This window comes from Bactrocera tryoni, chromosome 5 (genome assembly GCF_016617805.1).
Source record: "Bactrocera tryoni isolate S06 chromosome 5, CSIRO_BtryS06_freeze2, whole genome shotgun sequence".
NCBI lineage: Eukaryota > Metazoa > Arthropoda > Insecta > Diptera > Tephritidae > Bactrocera > Bactrocera tryoni.
In genome coordinates this window covers 62619870-62642578 of record NC_052503.1, presented here as the reverse complement: position 1 = coordinate 62642578, position 22709 = coordinate 62619870, and the positions used below count along the sequence as shown (strand labels likewise).

The 22709-nt window shown below is 33.9% G+C and overlaps 1 protein-coding gene across 5 annotated transcripts in view; it reads right to left on the bottom strand.

Annotated features, from left to right (window-relative positions):
- Window positions 1-3182: 3182 nt before the first annotated feature.
- LOC120776500 overlaps window positions 3183-22709 on the bottom strand; it is a 31404-nt gene continuing 11877 nt past the window's right edge. For 4 of the 5 annotated variants that reach the window (XM_040107190.1, XM_040107191.1, XM_040107193.1 and 1 more), the window contains 5 exons: window positions 11647-12570; window positions 7972-8201; window positions 7671-7895; window positions 6118-6933; window positions 3183-4895 (listed from right to left, as the gene is read on the bottom strand). In XM_040107190.1, the coding sequence (XP_039963124.1) occupies window positions 4125-4895; window positions 6118-6933; window positions 7671-7895; window positions 7972-8201; window positions 11647-12570 (2966 nt within the window). In that variant the 3' untranslated portion in view covers window positions 3183-4124. Of the gene's footprint in view, window positions 4896-6117; window positions 6934-7670; window positions 7896-7971; window positions 8202-11646; window positions 12571-14071; window positions 14287-22709 lie in introns of those variants that run through there. The other variant, XM_040107194.1, reaches the window with a different exon arrangement.

The following is a 22709-nucleotide window of genomic DNA, read 5'->3' as shown; positions in this document are numbered from 1 at the left end:
TATTTAAAATTTTTATTTAACAATTAGAAATTTTTATAAAATTAAATGCTTTCCCGCCATATATAAAATAGATATTTTAATTTTTATTTAAATATTTATAAATAAAAGTTTTACATGTTATTTTTTTAGAATTCTTATTTATAATAAGTGATTGCCTATCTTATAGCCTTGACAGACGGCAGCGTTAATCCGGATTAACTGCGCACTTAATCAGATCCAAATTTGTAGGTGACAGACGGCAGCTATGCGAGTTTGAAACTCTCATAAACAGCTCATTGTCCTTTTATAATATTTTCAATGAAAATTGATAGAAGATAAACATTACGGTTGTTAGCCGACCAATTTTTACCAAACCATTTTTTATTACAAAAACATATCAACACATTATTTTTAAAACTGCATCATAACATAGAAGTTTTATTGATATTATATTGAGAATTTGATAAACAGCTGTCAGGGTTGCTTGTATTTCATTCACAATAGATGAAAATTGGCCATTTTTAACAATGTTGCCAACGAAATCTCACAAGCTCCCTAAAATTTTGAGAGTTATTTTTGGATTCAGCAACGGAGTTAGCTGTGGTAACTCCTGAATTAATCCCCAAAAATGCAATTAATCTGGTTTAACGCTGTCGTCTGTCATTTGACACTCCAATTTTAAAGTTTAAAAAATATTTTCACAATTTTCAATTTTATTTATTTTAAATTTTTCTTATTAGATGTAAAAAAAAAAAAATTCAAATTTTAATTCCAAACATCTTGATTTAATTTTCAATTCCAAAAACAGTATTGGAAATTCGCAGCCAGTGTGCTTATCCAAATCACATGCGTTTTCGAATTCACGAAATCATTTTCACTATTGTTATGAAGTGTCACCTTGGGGCATTGAAATGGTCCGATGCGTGAACCGTTTAACACTATTTAAAAATATTTGTAAAGCAGCTATGTATGTACATATATGCCATATTAGTCCGATCCAAAAAACAATTTCTTCAAAGATTGTACGGTTGCCTTGGGCAATAATCCGTGCCAAATTTCGTGAAGATATCTCGTCAAATACAAAAATTTTCCGTGTAAGGACTTGTATTTGTTCAGTTAGTCTGGCAGCTATGTACGGGTTACCCACTCGAAGTGTTACCAAATTCAAACTGCTATAACTACCACACTATTAATGACAGCGCGCTTAAATTTACACCAATAACAAATCATTCCATTGTTTACAAGCGTACAAAAACATTTTAGTCTGTGTCGTGTGAAAAAAAAGTTATACGTGATGGAATTTAAACGTAATAGTGTGATTGCTTTATATTTGGCTGGAAAATCACAAGCAGCAATTGTTCGTCAGCTAAAACATCTCGAAGTGAACAAAATGTTTGTGTATCGCACTATAAATCGTTACAATGATACTGGCAGCATCGCAAAACGCCATGGAGGTGGTCATAAGAAAACAGCAACATCACCTGAGATGATTCGAAAAGTGAAGGCTCGACTTGAACGAAATCCACGTCGAAGTGGCAATCAAATGGCTAAAAGAGCTGAAAATTTCGCAAAGTTCAATGCAACGACTGTTGAAAAATGAGCTAAAGGTCAAGCCTTACAAGTTCCAAAAAGGACACAATCTTACACCGCAGCAAAAAAAAGTTAGACTCGAAAGAGCGAAGGAGTTGTTACACTTGCACGAACGTGGCGAATTTCCGAACATTGTGTTTTCTGGTGAGAAGAATTTCCCTATTGAGCAATTCATAAACTCTCAAAATGACCGTGTTTACTTGACCGAACGCACGTACGAGAATTTAAGCCTACGAATGGCCACCCGAAGTAATTTCCCATCGCAAGTGATGGTATGGGCTGCCGTGACCGCTGATGGGCGCTCTCCAGTCGTTTTCATCGAGCCTGGTGTCAAAGTAAATGCGACTTATTATCGTGAAAATATTTTGGAAGGTGCTTTAGAGCCGTGGGCACGTAAACACTTCGGCCGGAAAGAATGGACGTTCCAACAAGACTCGGCGCCGTCACATAAAGCGAGAGTTAACCAAGAGTGGTTAAAAAATCATGTTCCACTCTTCATTTCGTCGACACAATGGCTTTCGAATTCACCAGACGCAAATCCGATGGACTTTTCCATCTGGTCCATTTTAGAGAGCAAGGTGCGGACTAAAAAATACACCAGTATGGATGCGCTCAAGAAAGCGATTGTACGTGAATGGGCCAAAATACCACAAGCTCACATTCGTGCAGCATGCAACTCGTTTTTGACCGTTTGAGGGCCATAGTCAAGGCAAAAGGTGGCCATATCGAGCTAAAGTGAATGGATTCTAAATTTTTGATTATTTTCATACATTTTTGTCATTGGAATCAATAAAAATATTATCAAACTAAAAAATTATAGTCGTTTGAATAGGTAACACTTCGAGTGGGTAACCCTGTATATATGTATGTACATATGTATATGCTATAATAATCCGATATCGGCGATTCAGCTAAATGAGCAGCTTCTGAAAAGGGAGTGTGCAAATTTTCAGATCGATATCGCATAAACTAAGGAACTAGTCCGTTTATACAAATATATACAAACAGATGGATATGACTATATTAACTCAAACACTAAGGAACTAATTCGATTATATACAAATAGATGGACCTGATTAAATAAATTCGCAGCATGCAACGAGTCCCGCATGACTTTAACTCCCTCTTTGCATGCCCAGCAAACCTCACTCAACTAACACCCCATCCTTATGGTCTGACCCCGTCAAAACTGCACGTTTCCTAGGCCTGCGGTTAGATGACTTCGATGACAATCTACTTGCACCTTACCACCCAAGCGAATAACAACAGTCCATGTCTAATTTCGTGAAAATATCTCGGCAAATACAAAAGTTTTCCCTAGAAGGGCATGTATTTGATTGTTCAGTTTATGTGGAAGCATTATGCTATACAAATCCAATATCGGCGGTTCAGCCAAATGTGCAACTAGTTCTTTTATATACAAACAGGCGGACATGACCCAATCATAATATTTTTCAATATTACAAACTTCTTGCCGAATTTAATATTTCCTTTTCAGGGTATAAAAATATAACATTCGCAGTAATTATTAACAAATTTATTTCCTGAAACTAAATTTGCACTTGAAACTAGTACCATACAATTTGTTTTGTAAAGGTATTAAAAAAGGCCCATTTAATTTCACATAAAACCGGTAACATTTTATTGAATTTCTTTTGATTTTCATTTTTAAATTCATACACAAAGATTTTGTTGCTGGACTTATTTAGATAAGACTTGAAATACATTTATGTTTACTTGTTTACATTTTTTCCAATTTACCAATAGCTTCAACATAAATTGGACTTTTTCAAATATTATATTAATTAATAAAAATAATAATAGTTTAGAGCAAATAAATACTTCATTTATGAATACAAGTTCTCTTTCATTCGTAATTTAATAAACAATTCAATACTTATCGCTATATATGTATATATGCAATTATATACATATATATAATAAACAATTAATGCTAATTTAGTGAAATACTTGGAGGCGTATAGACGTAATAAAGACAGCAACTTTTGTATATATGTAGTTTTCATTAGTATAACTGAAATAAAGTTGCAAGTATTTTTTATTTCCTTTATCTCGTCTATGAATTTGCCTTAAGATTTATAATGATAAAAAGGGAAGAAGAAAGTAATAACAATTTCGCTTAACTATATATAAGATTTGCAGGCCGTTTAAAACTTCCTTTATAATTATAATTAGTAATAGTAATAGGCATATATATCATACTGGTACACATATAATTTTATTATTAATAATAAAAATTGGCAAAAAAACATGCAGACTTCGTTCCAGCTGTCGTATACAGCTCATTAAGTACTATTGAGCTTTTATTATAAATGTTTGTATGTAGGCGGTTTAATGATGAAGGAGCTAGCCTGTGGTAGTAATGCAATTACGGTCGGTCGGTGGTGATGGTGCCAAAAATGTTAGTTGTGATGCTAAATGTGCTATTATTTGGAGCAAATGCGCTAGAGTGTGATATATTTTATATTAGTTGTAATGTTAATAGCTCTTGATTTTAACGCTGACTTAGTTGTAGCCCTGCGTCTACGTTGCCACTAATCAATAGCGGGATCGGTTGCGCCTGGCACCGTCTTTATGAGATCATTTTTTTCATTCTTATCACTTTTTTCACTTATATCAATGTCGGTTGCAGCTGCTGATGGATCGTTAATATCGCGCTGAAATTCATAGAAATCACAATCCATTTCTACGTCTTCATCTAATTCATTTAGTGGTTGATAATCATTTAGAGTACCCATATTAAACACATCTGGCAAATCTGTACCAGTCACGTCAGTAAGACGCGCGCGCAAACGTTCAGTTATTTTTGTCAAATCTTTGTATTGAATATTGACAGCTTCATTAAGATTTAGATGATTGATTTTGAGCGATTTTCCCATTTCGTAAATTTCAGCATCAACTTGTGAATCATGAGCGGCAGCAGCATCAGGAAGAGTAATAGTAGCAGCATCATAATTAGATGGTGCAGCAGCACCAGCCGGAGTTTTTGTTTTATTTACCATATTTGGTTGTTCTTTATGTGTTGTCTGCCAAAGTTGTTCCATCATATGCTCCACATACCAGTCATCCGCGGGTTTGGCTTGTAGCTCTAACCTTCCCGTAATGCGTCCATTGAAATCGAACACATTGAAAACTCCAGCTAATTGCAGGCCCTTCACGAAAATATGCAAGTTCAAAGTTGTATAACCGATGATGGCATCGTCATTCGGCGTGGGGACCAATTCTGTGGTGGTACTTGTTCCGCTGTCATTAGCTGATGGCACATTCGCCTTCTTCCATAACTTCAAAACGAAAGTTTTCCGGATCTGTAAGATAAACGTAATTAAACATGTAGCAATTAGATTATATTATTGGTATAGCTTAAAAATTTACGAGATATGTATGTACATATATAGAACAGGTTGCAAATTTTTTAAAACAAAAATTAGAGTGGATCTTTTAATCCCGACATATTAGACTAAAAATAAAATATTCAATTGTTAATCACAAAATCGGATTTTTTTAATTCCAAGATGTTTGTGTTTTAAAAATTCACAATTTTGTTTTTTTATTTTAAAGGGAAACAACTTTAATTTACGTAGTATTCCCAAAATCAGAATTTACAAGAAAAAACGCTTTCATGCTTCCTCACTGCACGGAATTTAACACAGTACAGACTTGACTATAATATTGCAATCGATGGCGTCAAAATTCCGACTGTGAATAATCCTAAAATTTTAAGTGTAACTTTTGACAGTCTGTGCACCTTAAGTCCTCATACGATCGCGATTATTGTCAAGGTACAGAGCCGCAACAAAATCCTCAAGTCGTTAGCCGGCAGCACATGGGGAAAGGTCAAAGAAACGTTGTTGGGAACTTACAAGGCAATCGGCCGGCCGGTCCTAAATTGCGCCGCACCAATATGTCGCCTGGATGAAATGAAACGCAAATGAGGAAGCTTCATACTTGTCAGAACATTGCACTCCGAACAACGACGGAATGTCTCTTGATGTCCCCAACGATCACCCACGTACTGAGGCCCATATGCTCCCAGTTAAGGAGCCTAATGAACTCCTCTTCAGGCAGTTACTGCTAGGTTGCTTTCGTAGAAATCACCCTTGCAGGCACCTGTTTGGAGTGTAACCGCCCCCTAGGAACATCAATAGGTTATTCCTTAACTACGTCGACGACATCAGACAATACGTCGACCAAACTTCGGACGCAACTAACTTGCGACAAGCACTGACTGATTCAGTTAATGGCGCATTAGGAGTCAAACCACCACCTATAGCAGACGAAGAAATCGAGTTGCCGCTAGAAACGAGAGTAGCTTCTTGGGGAGAAAAAGACGTGTGCACATCGATATCTTAAAAAATTAAATTGATTAAAATATAAATCTCTCTAAGCGAGCTCTATTTTTAATTAAGATTTTAGGGATTACAAAATAAAAAAAACTTAATTCAATTAAACTTTTAATTCATTTTTTGCAATCCTACAATTTATATATATGTATGTATGTATATGCATAAAGCACATCAATCTACTCACATTTGTCAAATGTTCCCCGTCCACAGTGACCGTAAAAGTTTGTAACCAATGCGGTACTAGAGAGCGTACCGCAACCTTCGTGGCATATACGTTCCCCTCATGTGAATTATAGCATCCACTACTACCTACGCAGTCGATCGCCTGGAATGTGACGTACGTAGATGGCGGTTCACCTGGCGGAAAACGTTTCGAAATCGAACGTTTACATTCTTTTGAACCAGGCTTGCAACGATCGCCAGGATTTAGTGTCAATCCAACGGCACAATTTATTGTCAGCTCAAATTTGAATGACTTTTCCATCGGTTTATTGCCCTCGGCCACCTCAGCATCGGTTGTACAAGTTGCTGATGTAGGTTTTGATAACCCAGCAGCGGCCTGTGATGTAGATGGCGCATCATCCTCAATGATACTTGGAACTGTTTCTGTACTTAGTTTTGAGGTTTTTGTCGCCCGTGGCGGTGACGGTGACGTGTCTGGTGTTTCATTGCTTTCCTTAGTCTTATTGTTCTTTTGTAATGCCTCCTGTAACATTTCCATCAACTCTACTGTGGCGCGAATACTGTCTTGTTTGTCAGTGTGTGCAAGCGCATGCTTACAGTTCTTGGTCGGCATACGAAGTGTGCCAAATAGTGGATTATCACAATTTGCACCCAGATTGTTAAATATGTCGGAGTGTATGGGTCTGATATCGCGTTGCTTTTTAAGCTCATTTATCTGCTGTTCACTACCAATTGCTAGTAGACATTTGATTTCGCCCTTCGCCTGTCCATCCGAACCATAAATGGTTGCCCAAGCGTCAAAAGATATAACAGGCATCTAAACGATTAGAAAAAAAGGCATGAATATTATATATACTGCCAATAATAAAAGAATACATATGTATATATATTGGTGTGCTCGTCATTACTCAAGTTGATTTTTTTTATTTGCAAAAGTCCGCTGAAGTTTCAGTTTTTTCTAAAAAACGAAACCAATGTTAACCAGCTCTTTATTTTAAATTTAAACAATGTGTAAATATTATATATATTTGTATATAAGTATATAACATGGGGTTTTTTGATATTTTGCATTAACAAGTTAGCATAAAACCTTAAAAATTAATATTCTTGTACAAAAATGTCCGTCCTACAAAGAAGGTCTTGATGACATTTTCTATTTAACAACTCCTTTGAAAATAACACGCAGTTAAAGTGTATATCAAGTGTAAGTATTGAAGCTCAGTAACTGAGCAGTCATACGGTACTCCATGTCGTATGAGCAACGCACTTGTATAAATGCTCAGCACATTTGATGCATAATTTGAACTGCGTGTTACTTATAAAGCCATGTTTTATGAAACAAAGTATTCAAAAATTTTTTCGTAAAGCGGAAAATTTCAGATTTCTAAAGTTGAAGTTTTATTTTTGTTGAAGATAAAGAGTTTATGTGCAAAATATCAAAAAGTCCCTTGTAAAATGTATGGGAGAAGTAAAATTAAGGATTGATTAAAAAAAAAATCAACTTGGGAAAGAACGGTCAAACCATAATAAATATGTATATAATCACACACACACCTTCTCTTTAATCATACGATTTGCCATATCATCGTTACTAAATGCTATATAGAATTTTTGCAACGGCAATAAGACTAAACCCCAAGGTTCCAATTTTGCCAAATCTTCCATATTACCATTTCCATCGGCAAACACTTTGCTTAGTAGATGTTGGTAAATCAGTATACGTAAATGTTTACTTCTGACATGATTCAAGAAGTTCGTGTCACGTAAAATGGAGAATTGCTAAAAGTAGAGTAAATGATTACAATAATCTAAAATTGGTAAAAACAAGCTATATGCTTTTAATAAACTCGCTAACCTCTTGATAGTAGAACTGGCTGGCACCTTTGGCATTTGCTGTGGAGGGTTGTGCTCTCCAAAAACGCTCACACATTAGGTCAAATTGCTTATCCGCCGTGTCTTCCAAATACTTCACCTTAGTGGCGCAGATCAAACCCGTTAATAGGCGTATTTTCAGCGTTTCATCCTTAAAGCCGGCGCTTGTGCCGACTTTTTCGTTATTGTTGTCTTTGGTGTTGGCTTGTTTAGCTGTGATGAGAATACAGATATTTTAGGTTAATATGATATACGAAATATAAAAAAATAATTTTAACAGCGTACTGAAAGAATACCTTTGATGCATAGTTTTAGGCGATATTACAAAAAAAAAAAAAAACATTTTGGAACATATATTATATTTGTTTGTATTTGCATGTATGTACATATGTATAAATGTCATTCGAGTTTATTTGCTATCTTGGTGGTTTTCCTGTCAAACTATTTTTAAGCTTCAGCCTTTTGGTGAAGTCTCAGCCAATTTAAGGGGGTATTCTTGTCTAGGATTTTGAAAAAATCGATTTTTTTTTGCATATCTTGAAAGTTTAGACTTTCAAAAATATGACCTTGGAAGGATTTTTCAAAATTCGACTTATTTTCGGAGATACAGCCGATTTTGTGACGTGGCGTCCGTGTTCACTAGAATTGTCTCCTAAACTTTAAACGCGTTTTTCTCAAAACTGCCTTTTTCGGAACGATACACACGATTTCTCAGGTTCTACTGGACCGATTTACTTGAAAATTTTATAGAGTCTTCTTTATAGGCTTGTCTATGGTTGGAACTAGCCCCATTCCCAAATTTTTATTTTTATTATTTTTAAAAAGTTCGAAATAGTCAGAAAAAGTGAACCAAAATAACTTTTTTTTCAGGCAGTCGCCATTTTGTGAAAATTTGTTTTTTACACTTTTCCGTAGTTCCGGCCATTGCGACATTATTCTATATTAATAATTTTTTTTTTTTTTGGTTTCAGATAACTAGGAGGGTTGAAATCATGGGTATGGTCACGTGGACTTTTTTAGAGACCCCCCACTTCGTCAGCTCATAATTTTTGAAATTTTTTAATTTTTTTTAGTTTTTAATTTTTTTCTGTACTCTTCTAAAATCAACAAATAACCAATAAAAAATGGATAGTAAAAATATTAATTGCCTCTTTTTACGGCACTTTAAAAATTACCTGAAATTCATGCTTCTAGACCAGAATACCCCCTTAAAATAATTTAGAACTGAATTTTTAGTATTAATTTATTTTTTATGCTTTTGTCACACAGAGAAGCCATACTCTATATGCATATGTATATTAATGCCTTAAGTTACATTTCTTTTGTTGTTGTATGTAGCAGTTGAGAATCAGTTTTTAAACAACAAAGCCGCAAACCTTTTGTCCAATAATAAAATTTTCCAAATCGGTCGCATTCGCATTTTGCTTTTGTAATTAATGCAATATCTATTTACATTAAGGTTTATTCTGTCCTCGGACCCGAACTTATATGTTCCATCTCCACCACGATAACAACAACAAGAAAGTTATAGCTCCTTCTATTTTGAGAAGGTTACAGTTAGAAAAGGTTGGGCTAGCTAGAGCCTAACAGCAAATTCCAACACAAAGTACATTTTAGGGAAATTTGTTTGGTACAATAAATCCTACTCTGATTAGGTCTTATCCATGCTTAGCTTGTTTTTATTGATTGAAAATAAGTCGGTTTCAGAAGCATAATAAGGATTTTGTTTTCAAAAACTTTAGTGGATCGAAGTATTCTTCTTTAATTGAGAGTGAGAGAATGAATACTAACGAAAATTTTATTGGAAAATAAAGCTTTCTGGGACTTACTGGGAAATACGCTAGTTAGTAGGCGGTATTACACTAAGTTCTCTCTTCTATAAAATCTGAGATTAAGCACGAATTTATTGAAGTATGAATAGGTACAAATCAGAGTAAGCAAGCAACATACTTCACGTTCTTCGTCAAAAATTTGTATAGCCAAGCTTCAGATAACCATATACAAAGCAAGCAAATCTATGGTAAAGATTAATAAATTCACAATGAACTATATTCAACTTCTTTCATTCAAATGAAGTATTGACGCAAATGTCATTTACGCAATAATCATTTACAAGATATACCCTGAAGAACATAACGGAGCAAAAAGTTGATGTGAATTTTTAACTTTACCCGCCGAAATTGAGGGATGAGTGCTGTAATTTGTGCAAACAAAGGGATGTATGTATGTCTCTGGATAGTGTTTCAAATTGCAAAGTCCAAGACGCGATTTTGCAAAATATACATGATAATTAACATGACCAGAGGAATGCTGAGTCAACAGTCCTTAGCCGGAAAAAATCGGGGTGCCTTCCGGTTACGTTGATCCGTCTGCCTTTGGGACGGACATGATAACTCCAGTACTTTTTCCATTATTGGTGTAGTACTTAGCCACAGAATATTATTCACGGAAAAACTGCGAATCGCTGATATGATAAATGCTCTATGAGTAATATTGAACACCTGATTCTCGAAGTAACCGTATCCATTTCAATGGCAGTTGGCTCTATGGGCCCAGATTTAAAAATAAAGGCCTGGGTGCATGCGAGATGGCGATCACGACAGCATTGTTGCAAATTTGTCAATATATCACGTTCTGCACGAATTTTCGGCAATACTTGCAACAGCATTACGTTCTAGCGTCTCTTTTCAGGTGCAATTTGTGCAAAAAGTCTAATGGATGCTGTAGTACTAACCTAAATTATACCACAAATAGTAGTTGTCATCAACTGTCATGGAAATCACTCAGGGGTAGGTCCAGGAAATGGGCTGTCTCGATGTGGTCGAACCAAAAGGAGAGGGGTATTAAGTAAGTTTAAGTTTAGCGGAACATGTAAAGAGATGATAAGGGTCATCCAGCAAGCTGCTACAGTATCCAGAACGATAATCTGGTTTTCGAAAATAGTTTCGAAGATGGTATCTGCCCTAGAAACCTTGTGATACAAACAAACGAAATACAATTCAAATTATAAAAGAAATATCTGCGACCATCGATGACTCAAAGCACATAGAAGCAATTAGTTAATTAGGCGCGCAATATCAGGCGTGCGGAAGGCTAGACAAAACCATTTGCTAAGGTGACATCACCAAATTAACGCTATGGGTGTGAGTAATGTCCTATTATAAGGCAAAATAAATCATAAAATACATACATACAAATATATAGATACAAAAAATACAACGAAGTTTGTTTTTGTTTTTTTGTTTTTGTTTTTTTTGTTTTTGTTTTTTTTTTTCTTTTTCTTGTTCGTTCTTTTCCATTATATTCAAGCTATTTATAATAAACTCTAAAGTAAACCAAACTAAGAAAATTACAAATAAGAATTTGTTTTGTTCAAAAAATGCAACTCTAAAATCGTAACTATTAAAAAAAAATACTAAAACATATACAAAATCATCGACGCAATGATTTGTAATAATGATGAAATTAGATTTTTGTAATATGGTGTAATTAGCAGAATCTATGATGCGGGTACTATTGTTATTATACCCATTAGGTTTTTGTTGTTGTTCTGATTCACCAACGAGTGGCGGATTCGCGCACACGCGCACACACAGTGTTCTTAGTCATTGAATGTCGGTATCTTTCAAGTACACCAAACGCTCAACCTGATATTCACCTGTAGTATTCGAGGAGGTGGCAGAGGTATTGGCGGCAGCCGCCGCGCCAGATGCCGAAGATTGTGCGGCACCCTTGCCGCTGCCACCCTTTCTCTTATTACCACCGCCTGGCTGTTGTTTCATGGCTTGCAAGGCTGCCTCATAGCTCAAATCGGCTGCATTGTTGTTGTTGTTGGTGTCAGCCAAAGTACACAAAAGCAGATTGATTTTCAAATAGATATTGGCCAGCGGCACGCCACGTCGCTGAATCGTAATGCGTTTGCACTGCTCCAACAGCGCGGCATCGTAGAGTTCGCGTAATTCGAATACGCCCATGCCGAGCATTTCATTGAGGCAAGTGCCCGGTTCGCGCCACCAGACGGCAAAGTGTATGCGTCCAAAGTTGGGCGCATCACCAGCCGCTGCAGCGTTGCCGTTGCCATTGCCATTCAAAGTATTGTCGAGTTCATCGATGAGTGGCGTTAGGTTGATGTCGCGTTGAGCCTCCTGACCGAAACGGGTGCACTGCGTTAGGCTTTGGAATTTCTCCGATTCGAATTGCATAATGTGGAACATTTCGTAGCGTGGCAAATTTTGGATCAATTCATGCGATAGCTGACACTCAACGGTGAATATCGGACGTGTATCATTTTGCAGCAGCTCCATACGTTTAGTGCCCTCTGGCTCTAGTGTAAGCGCTTCCAATTGCAGTTTCATGCTTTTGATGCGCCTGAAAAGCTGCAATTCTTCACGTGTGATATTCTCAACCGTTTCAACGACGGGATCGGCGAATTCTTCCAGAACATATTCATCGTTGTCGTCGACGTTCGACTCATTCTGCGAATTCAAATCCAGCTCCAGCTCCGGCTCCAATTGCTTCGATTGCAACTTAGTCTCGCCGGCCAAGTAGGCGACCAATGTGGCGTCGAGTTTACGCATTGCTTCTGTAAATAAGAAGTAAAAATATGAAGGAAATTAATAAAAGAATGCGAAGCGCAGAAATATAATAAAAAGTTGGCATATTAAACGCAAAAATACAATATTTAAAATATTCAAGTTTCTTTTACTAAAAACATAACTTTCGAAAGCACATTTTTATATTTTTAAACAAAATTTTAGTATTAAAAACATAATACAAAATGGATGATTGATCTGTGTTATGAAATTCTATTTTAAATATATAGTGTAAAACAAATTAAAAAAAATTAAATATTTTATATTAAATATTTAGTGTATATAAATCTTAAAACAAATATTTTTATAATTCAATTTTTAATTTTTTTTTTACATTATCAGTACAAAATGTTGTTTTGAACCGCTTTCAAACGAACACATATAATTTTTGATATCATAAAAAAAGATATAAGAAACTGCTAATAGATACTTTTTAAAATTAATTTCTGCATAAGATCTACTAAATAAAATTTAAAAAAATCAGCATAATTCGAAAATTAAAAAAAATATTATTATTTTTTTAATATATGTATATACATATGTATGTTTATATACAAAAGTTGTTTAGTCCAAATTTATTAAAAGTTTAAAAATTGAAAATATTCGCTTATTAATGACATTAATTTTTATTTCAACTTTAAAATAGTTTCAATCTTATTTTTTTTTTTGAAAATTAAACATTTTCGCTCTTTCAAAAAAAATTTAATTTTAACTTTTTTATCTTTAATGTTTTTTGAATTTTAAAAATTATTTTTATTTTTTTTTTTTGTTCAATGAGATTTTTTCAACACAATTGTTTATAAAAAAAATATTTATTTCATTATTAAAAAATTTTTGCGCTTGCTAAGTATTAAAAAGCAAATTTTTTTAAAACATATGTATGTGTGTGAATTTTTTCGAACAAAAATTTGAACAATTTATTTTTAAATACGATACATATTTTTATAATATAAATTTTTCACCAAAAATTTACTGATTTAATTTTAATGGAAACTGCTCAATAAAATTTGGATCGAAATTACATTACATTATTTAAAAAAAAATACTAAAAAATAGGTAAGCTTTTTGAGTAGCATAGTTCATTTTTTAATAATTTTTTTATTTTGAAATCATAAGATTTCAATAAATCCGTATAACAAATTTATTGATTTAAAAATAAAAAAAGTGTACAATTCTTACTGTGACTTAAAAAAAAGAAAAAAAAAATACTATAAAAGGTAAACTTTTATATAAGTGAACTACTTCAGAAAAAAATTTGATTAATTTTTATATATTTTTTTAATTATAATTCTCCGCTAAATTCATTTTTGTTTTTGAAAGTCCAAAGATTTCGTTTATTGAGCCACAACAAAAGAAATTATATACGCAAGTACAAACACATGAATGAAAACCAAAAATTTTTCCATTAAAATTATATAACAAATTGCAGTTTGAACACTTTCTCTGGCAAATAATTTTTCTACTCATAAATTAAATATAAACACAATTTACCCATTTTAATTGTAAAAAAATTTGGTTATCTGCTTTCCCAAGCGATTCTTTAGAAGTCACTAGAATCAGCAATAAATTATTTTATTTTCTATTTCAAAATAGCCAAAAGCAAAACGTCTGCTTGTAGATGCGTATGTGTGTGTGTGCGTGTGTGCGCGGGCTTAAGTGATCGATACGAGTACTGCTTTGGCCGCAACCGTTGAGTAGAATGAGGTTTTTGCCGGCTGTGAAGCTATTTAAATCGAATTGATGAGCATGGTGTTCACTGCTTTTTTCCGCTTTGGCGTTATCGGTTAATAGATTGGAGCACATTTGTGCGGCCTGATTATACAAACCAAGTAAATAAAGAAAACGCTCACGAAGAGAGCACAACAAAGAGCACTGACACACAGATCCACAGTGGGATAGATTAGGTGCGATAGAGGTTAAAAACATGGAGTATAGTTAAACAACTGAACAAGTTATATGAAATTTTCTTTTTTTTTTGAAAAATGTCTACCAAAAATCCAATTTTAAATTTTTTTCTTCGCCCAAGTTCTAAGTTAAGGGGGTATTCTGGTTTAGAAATTTAAAAAATTCGAAATTTTTTTTAAATTTTCAAAGTTTAACTATTGAAGAATATGTGTACAAGAGGATTTTTCAAAATTCAAACTATTTTCGGAGATTTAGGCATTTTTCTAACCCGGCATCCAAACTGGTTCGGCCGGAACTAATCGAACAAAAGACTTTACGCGAAACTTTAAATGCGTTTTTCTCAAAACTGACTTTTTCGGAACGATACCCACGATTTCTCAGGTTCTACTGGACCGATTTACTTGAAATTTTTATAGAGTCTTCTTTATAGGTTATTTGTTTATGGTTGGAACTAGCCCCATCCCCAAATTTTTATTTTTATTATTTTTAAAGAATTCGAAATAGTCAGAAAAAGTGATCCAATAAACTTTTTTTTTCAGGCAGTCGCCATTTTGTGAAAAAAAAATTTTCCCACTTTTCCGTAGTTCCGGCCATTGCGACATTATTCTAGATTAATAATCTTTTGTTTTTTTTTGTTTCAGATAACTAGGAGGGTTGAAATCATGGGTATGGTCACTTGGAAATTTTTAGATACCCCCCACTTCATCAGCTCGTAATTTTTGAAAATTTTTACTTTTTTTACTTTTACATTTTTTTCTGTACTCTTTTAAAATTAACAAATAACTAATCAAAAAAATGGATAGTAAAAATATTAATTGTCTTTTTTTACGACACTTTAAAACCTGAAATTCATGCTTCTAGACCAGAATACCCCCTTACGGTTTTAACTAAAACTTAACTTTAGATGATTCTGTAATACCATGTTCAGACCGACACTTAATCACACGATTTCGGCTGTTGAATGGATTATCCCACTAATCTTAAAAATTTATCAAGATTTCGCCATACAAAAATGACAGTTCCAAATCACTTCATTGAAATGATTTGAAACTGATCCACGCTAAATCTCTCTGTGCGACTCTGATTTTGCGCAATCTACTTGTCAGCACTGGAAATCTGTTACATTATCACAGCTGATTTAGACACTACAAAGGGAAAAAATGTAAACAAACAAATTTTTTTTAAGCAATGAATCTAATTTTATCTGAAAATCGACTTAACAAATGAAAAAATGCATCCATTATTTCTATTATATGGAAAATGTTAAAAAACGCCGTCTTTTTATTTCAAAATACTATATGACAATCTTTTCTTTTGATAAATATTAAGCGATGTGAATTCTTGAATGACAATAACAGCTGTTTTTTGATCTTTCTAACGGCAGTGAGAACACTGTTGGGTTATGAAATGCTTAAATATAATCTAATCTTTTAAATTTTCTGTCTGAACATGGTATAAGGAGTTATCCTGCTAACGCGGGCGCATCTTTTTTCCGGGGGTCACCAGAAATGGCGTCGCAATGTCCGAGTTTAACATATTTTTTTTTCAAAAATTTCAGAATTTCTTGTTAATAGTGTACTATGTTTGTAACAATAAAAAATTCTAATACTTGTAAAATATTTCATTTTGTATAGTATGGGGAAAAATTTTTGAAAAAAGGCTGCTTTTTACCCGAGGAAGCCCATGTAACCCTTAAAAAAAATTAGTTTTTTGAAAAAAAAAATTTTACAATTCTGAGACTAAAAATTCGAAATTTTGATTAAAAATGTTTTGTTTTCGATAATTGTCTTACATATAATATACATATATTTAGGAAGGTCGTGTGAAAACAAGAACTCGATCGTTCCTTGGAAGACATTTTCAACCGCGACTCTTAGAATAGCGTTAAGAGAAAAAGGCAGTTACAATTTTGAGGCATATGTTGGATATACAACATATGCACATTAAATACATACATGTTTTAGCTAAAATTTAGTTTTATAATTAAAGAAACTCGATTTTGTTTTAATGCACAAGTGGACATAACCGCTTAAAACATTCTATACAGACTTTGCTCTGTTTTGATAGCAGCTTTAACGTAGTATTTCCCGTAAACTTTGTTAAAAATATTTCCAGCTATGCATTCCTCAAGTAAGACTCACTGTGCAATTGTAAAATGAGCGCGAAAGCGAATCTTTAGCTCTCCTCAATCACTTGCGCATGGAAACAAACAATAATAAGAATGTTGAGAGAGCAAAACAGAAAGCGCAACAACAGAAATATCTGACACACAGTGGAACTAATGCAAATTGTGAGATATAGCTATTGGATCTTATATAAATTAAAAGTAAACTGATAGATAATTTAAAATGTATTGATAACTGTGATTTAATATGGAAGAAACATGAATGCGAGCAAATGAGAGTGACTCTTTAATGTTGATTAAGAGTTTAAATAGACAATGAACCGCCAAAGAAGTAGGTTTGCGAAATTCGAAACATTGAAGCGTTAGAATGAAGCATTAAAGAAAGTTGAGACATTTAAATCCTTAAAATTTAAACTGAAATCAACATGAAACATTTTTTGAACCGCAGATAACCTCTCTCTGCGTTACACGCTCTTACAAATATTATACAATTCTAATTAAAAAATGAGGGAAATAACCGACAAGCTGATGACACAGTTCTACACGAGTAAATTTCAAAGTACAGGAGATTTGTATTTGATTTTCAATATTTGTATTATCTGCCAACTTATTAAAATATATAGACTAAATCTTATCAATACCATGAACACAATATAGTCGCATGCGAAGTCAACACGTGCTTACTTTAAATACATTTAAAAACGAAGCTCTTGTTGTAAGACTTTACAATTACATACATCCAGTATGCTTCAAAAGTAGAAAAGCTCATGTCTACACACAATAAACTAAAAAGATCCTTAACGGATATAATTACTATAATTCATAACATCTATACGAATTACGACTTGGGCTTTATCCGCTCAAGTGCGGTTGGTGATCGAACCTTGCTTTATTAAACCTTAATATAAAGTCAGATTAAAACCATTTCAAACTCGTGAATACATCTGATTCCACGTCGAATTTGTCTGCGTCTCATTATTCATCTAAATTATAATGACCCCCAACCCTCGACCGGCGTCACTCGGCACTTATTTAGGCGAATAGATAAAGGCTCCAACCGAGCTGATGCACGTTGTCTCCGGGTAGGCTTATCTCACTTTCTACTTTATATAAATGTGAAAATAAAGGCATTTCATGAATAAAAAAAAGTAACTAATGCAAGTTGTGAGATGTAACTATTGGATCTTATATAAATTAAAAGTAAACTGATAGATAATTTAAAATATATTGATAAACTCATCTTTTTTTAAGTAATTTCCAAAGTCTTTTAAGTAAAATGTCTGTTAATCTTCTAATCTTTGAAATTATATTTATTAGTTGCGACTTTTTAATCAATTAAAATATATTTTTATTTTATTACAAGTCCTATGTTTCTGTTCGCTATCAGTATCTCTCTGAATGGTGCGCAAAAAAGACAAACTGACAGACCGAATGACGGTTCTGAGTTCAACGTGCGACCTCGTGAATCTGATTTCAGATTAAATATAGATGTTAATTTATGCATGTAGTTAGCAACAAGTTTCCGGTATTGCGAATTTTGACTATAAGAGTTAACAAATTTGTAAAAAATAACCTAAAAAATTATCATCAGCATATAATCCATCGAAAAATATCATTCTCATATAGATATGTACTATATAAGAAATTTATAAAGCCAAATTAGGAATAAGGCGGAGGGAATTAAAAGAGAGATTTGTACCAGTCTAGCCTTAAAAAAATTTTCCTGGAAAATGCTACGATCCTGCCAATTAAGATTTTGGTGATATGTATTTTATTTTTATCTATTGATCTTTAGAAGTCATGACATTAATTTCAGGAGTTTTATAAATCAAACTTGTACTTTAGTCTATTCGCCGCTCATTTTACAAAATATGTTTCTTTGCATGCCAAAATTTTGAAAAAATATTATTTTTATAACATTTTTTGACGTCAATTAGTTATTTATTCCAATTTCAGTTTTTTTAGATTTCAGCCAAGGTTGCTGTGTTTATAATCAAGATGGCCCAGTTACTTTAATTCTGCTTTTAAACAAGTAAGGAACAGGTAAGTTCGGATGTAACCGAACATTTTATACTCATGTGAAATATAAGTGTCAAAGCTCGGGATATTCCTTCAAGTGCAGGCAAAACTTTATATTAAAAAATATTGCGAAAGAATCGAACATTCATCATTAAATGAAATTGTGAGTAAATTACAATCAAATTTAGGATATTCGTGACATATTAAGAGCCATTAGCTTAGACATAGTTTTATTGCTATAGCTATTTTAGCTAGCGTCAGCTAAAATTTTATTAAATATATCTTCAAACTCGAAGATATTAAATTTAGTATAAATTACATAGTTTAATTAAAAACTTTTCCATTAAGTGTCACCAAAATTTCACATATTGTGACCAACTTGAACGGTTTAAAACGGATATATTGGGGGCAAAGAAATGGACGATATAATTTATTTTGATATCGATCAGGTATACTTGATAATATATGTATATTAAAGCAATTTTATATATACGAGGGCTGCTATATATATTTCTGGCCTAATAATGAAAATAGGAAAATTTATCAACGAAAATGGTTTTATTGTTTTTCAAAATATTCTCCATCAAGATTTATACACTGTTGCATGCGCTCAAACCAATTTTCGAGCACTTTTTCCACTCCGCTAGAGACACCTCCAAAACATGGTTTTTGAATGCTTCAACAGCATCTTCTGGCGACGAAAATCGTTGACCACGCATTATTTTCTTGATGTGTGGGAATAAAAAGAAGTCATTGGGTGCCAAGTCAGGGCTGTACGGCGGATGACCCATCAATTCTACGTTTTGGCCGGTCAAAACGGCGCTGGTTTGAGCCGATGTGTGAGAGCTCGCATTGTCATGGTGCACAATGATTCGTCTTCTCTTGTTCGTTTTTCGAATTTCTCCGAAGACCTCAGGCAAACAAATGGTGGTGTACCACTCAGAATTGACCGTCCTACGATGCTCAAGCGGAACAGTCGCCACATGACCAGTTTTGCCGAAGAAACAGGCGAACATTTGCTTCGAAGTGCTTCTTCCACGAACAACTTTCGTTAGATTTGACTCGCCTTGGAAGACCCACACGGGCGATTGCTGTTTTGTTTCGGGCTCATGCGCATAGATCCATGATTCGTCACCTATGACGATCTTATAAACGTCTTTTGAAGCACCGCGATCGTATTTTTTCAGCATTTCTTTACACCAATCCACACGAGCCTTTTTTTGAGCGATTGTCAAATTGTGCAGGATCCAACGAGAACAAACCTTTTTTACGACCAGGTGTTCATGAAATATCGAATGTATGCTGGTGGGAGAAATGCATAGGCATGTCTCTATTTGAAGGAATGTTACATGACCGTCTTGCATTATCAGTTCACGTACGGCATCGATGTTTTCTGACACAACGGCTGTTTTTGGACGACCTTCACGGAATTCGTCTTTGAGCGAGCGTCGGCCACGATTGAATTCGTTGTACCAGTTTTTCACAGTGCTATAGGATGGTGCTTCATAGCCATACAAAGATTTTAGTTCATCGATGCACTCTTGTCGTGATAATCCACGTCGAAAGTTGTGAAAAATGATGGCACGAAAATGTTCACGAGTTAATTCCATTTTTTGGCCGAGATGAATTTTTTAATTCCCTGTAAATAAAACAATTCACGGTGAAATGACAAAACGTTCTGAGTGATGTTATGCTAAAAAATGTCAAACTTTCTTAGTGTTGCCTAGGCCAGAAATATATATAGCAGCCTCCGTAATAACACTCATTCACCGATATATTCGGCATAAAACTTGTTGGAATAATGAAAATTATTATAATTATTAGATGGAAGTTGGGCGTAGTAGTCGATTTCATCTTTTTTGCCAATACTAAATACTATTAACATGCCCGACTAATAAAATACTCCCAAGGTTTCCACGATTTTCCTTACATGCATTCAGCTGGAGTAAAGTCAGCTGGATGTTCAAAAATGCTGATATTAGTTATAAAGGGACTAGGTCAAGTTTTTGCCCAAATTTATGCATTTTACACTCATTCATAGAGATCATTCATTTTCATAGAGATAACTCATACGTTGGCCGTATGCGGTATAAAGACACCCGAAAGTTCGAAAATCTTTACATTAGATATTTGAAGGATTTGACACACAGATTTACTATTATCAGAAAAGCACTATCTCTGTATTTCAATTACATATCTTACACATTGACCGATATTTTCGGTCACAAGTCAACTATAAGTGCTGGGGACACTTAAAACGCAAAAACTTCACTTCCAATCGATGAAATGTTATGAAATTCTCACTGGACAATCGATAAAGATAGCAGATTCGAAGTCGAAATATAGATGGCGCCACCAGGGCGCAATTCGTGATACGTACAACCGTTAGTTAAGAAAACTATTATACTATGTGGCAACATGTTGCAAGAGTATAAAAACGAACTTCGATTATATGATTTTATTATTTATTAAAAATATAAAATATGGTTGCAGTGTTGCATTTGCCATTACTCGTATGTGCTTTTCAAACTGCTCTCGTTTTCCCAATTGTGTTTAAATTTAGTTTCCTTTAACCATAAATATATTGTCAGTGCGCGAATCACGTGAATCCATTAGTGACTCGAAAGCCAGCTGTTGAGTCTCATATCAATTTCAGACTTAAACGTTATCAAGCTTAGTAGACCCGAACATAATACATAAGTGTGGAAGTGGACTAAAAATAAATAATTTCAGCGGCATTTCGTACACGGCAACAAGGATTGCATAATACAAAATTTGTACAGTTCTTTGCAAACATGTAGCGTTTACAGTACATACATCATCTGAAAGCTTATCAATTACGTCGGCAAATATTTTGTATACCATATTTAATGACGAGATAATACCTTTTTCTAATTATTTTACAATATTACAGATATTCACGAACAGTACTACAGTTATAAAAACACGAGTGGGAGTATGTATTTAAAGACGCTTAGAAAACAGTTGCTGCGGTTCTCTTGAAGAGACGAACTCTTGGCAAAAACATAAGAACATTGAACAATTCTACAGGTTCAAGGAAGTATTCTATCTATCATGTTCTATTAATATGAGGAGAGACAAAAAATATAGATAGAGAGAGAAGTCATCAGTTCTATATCACTCACTAAATGAACCTTGCAACTATTAATCTATTACATTTACATTTATTACTTTATCACCTCGAGGTGTTTTGGTTACATCATAAGGCGGTCTACCCCAGATTCTTAGATTATTTTTGAATGATACCTTGTGGCTCATAACCCTGTTTTTCTTCAAACACTGGGGACTCTTCAAAAGCCACCGAAATTTTGTTCTATCTTAAAAAAAAAAGAAACTATCATCTCGAGAGTTGTATTGTAGTCATTACACTGCATTCTAATGTATTCAAAAGACCCTTACCCTCTACTACGACTTAATGATGGTTTCTAATTAAGGGGGTATTCTGGTCTAAAAACTAAAAAAAATCGATTTTTTTTTTTAATATTTTCAAAGTTTAACTATTCAAGAATATGTGTACAAGAGGATTTTTCAAAATTCAAATTATTTTCGGAGATATAGGCATTTTTCTGACCCGGCATCCAAACTGGTTCGGCCGGAACTAATCGAACAAAAGACATTACGCGAAACTTTAAACGCGTTTTTCTCAAAACTGACTTTTTCGGAACGATACCCAGGACGATTTCTCAGGTTCTACTAGACCGATTTACTTGAAATTTGTATAGAGTCTTCTTTATAGGCTTGCCTATGGTTGGAACTAGCCCCATACCCATATTTTTATTTTTATTATTTTTAAAAAATTCGAAATAGTCAGAAAAAGTGATCCAAAAAAACTTTTTTCCAGGCAGTCGCCATTTTGTGAAAAAAAAATTTTCCCACTTTTCCGTAGTTCCGGCCATTGCGACATTATTCTAGATTAATAATCTTTTTTTTTTGGTTTCAGATAACTAGGAGGGTTGAAATCATGAGTATGGTCACGTGGAAATTTTGAGAGACCCCCCACTTCGGCAGCTCATAATTTTTGAATTTATTTTAGTTTTTAATTTTTTTCTGTACTCTTCT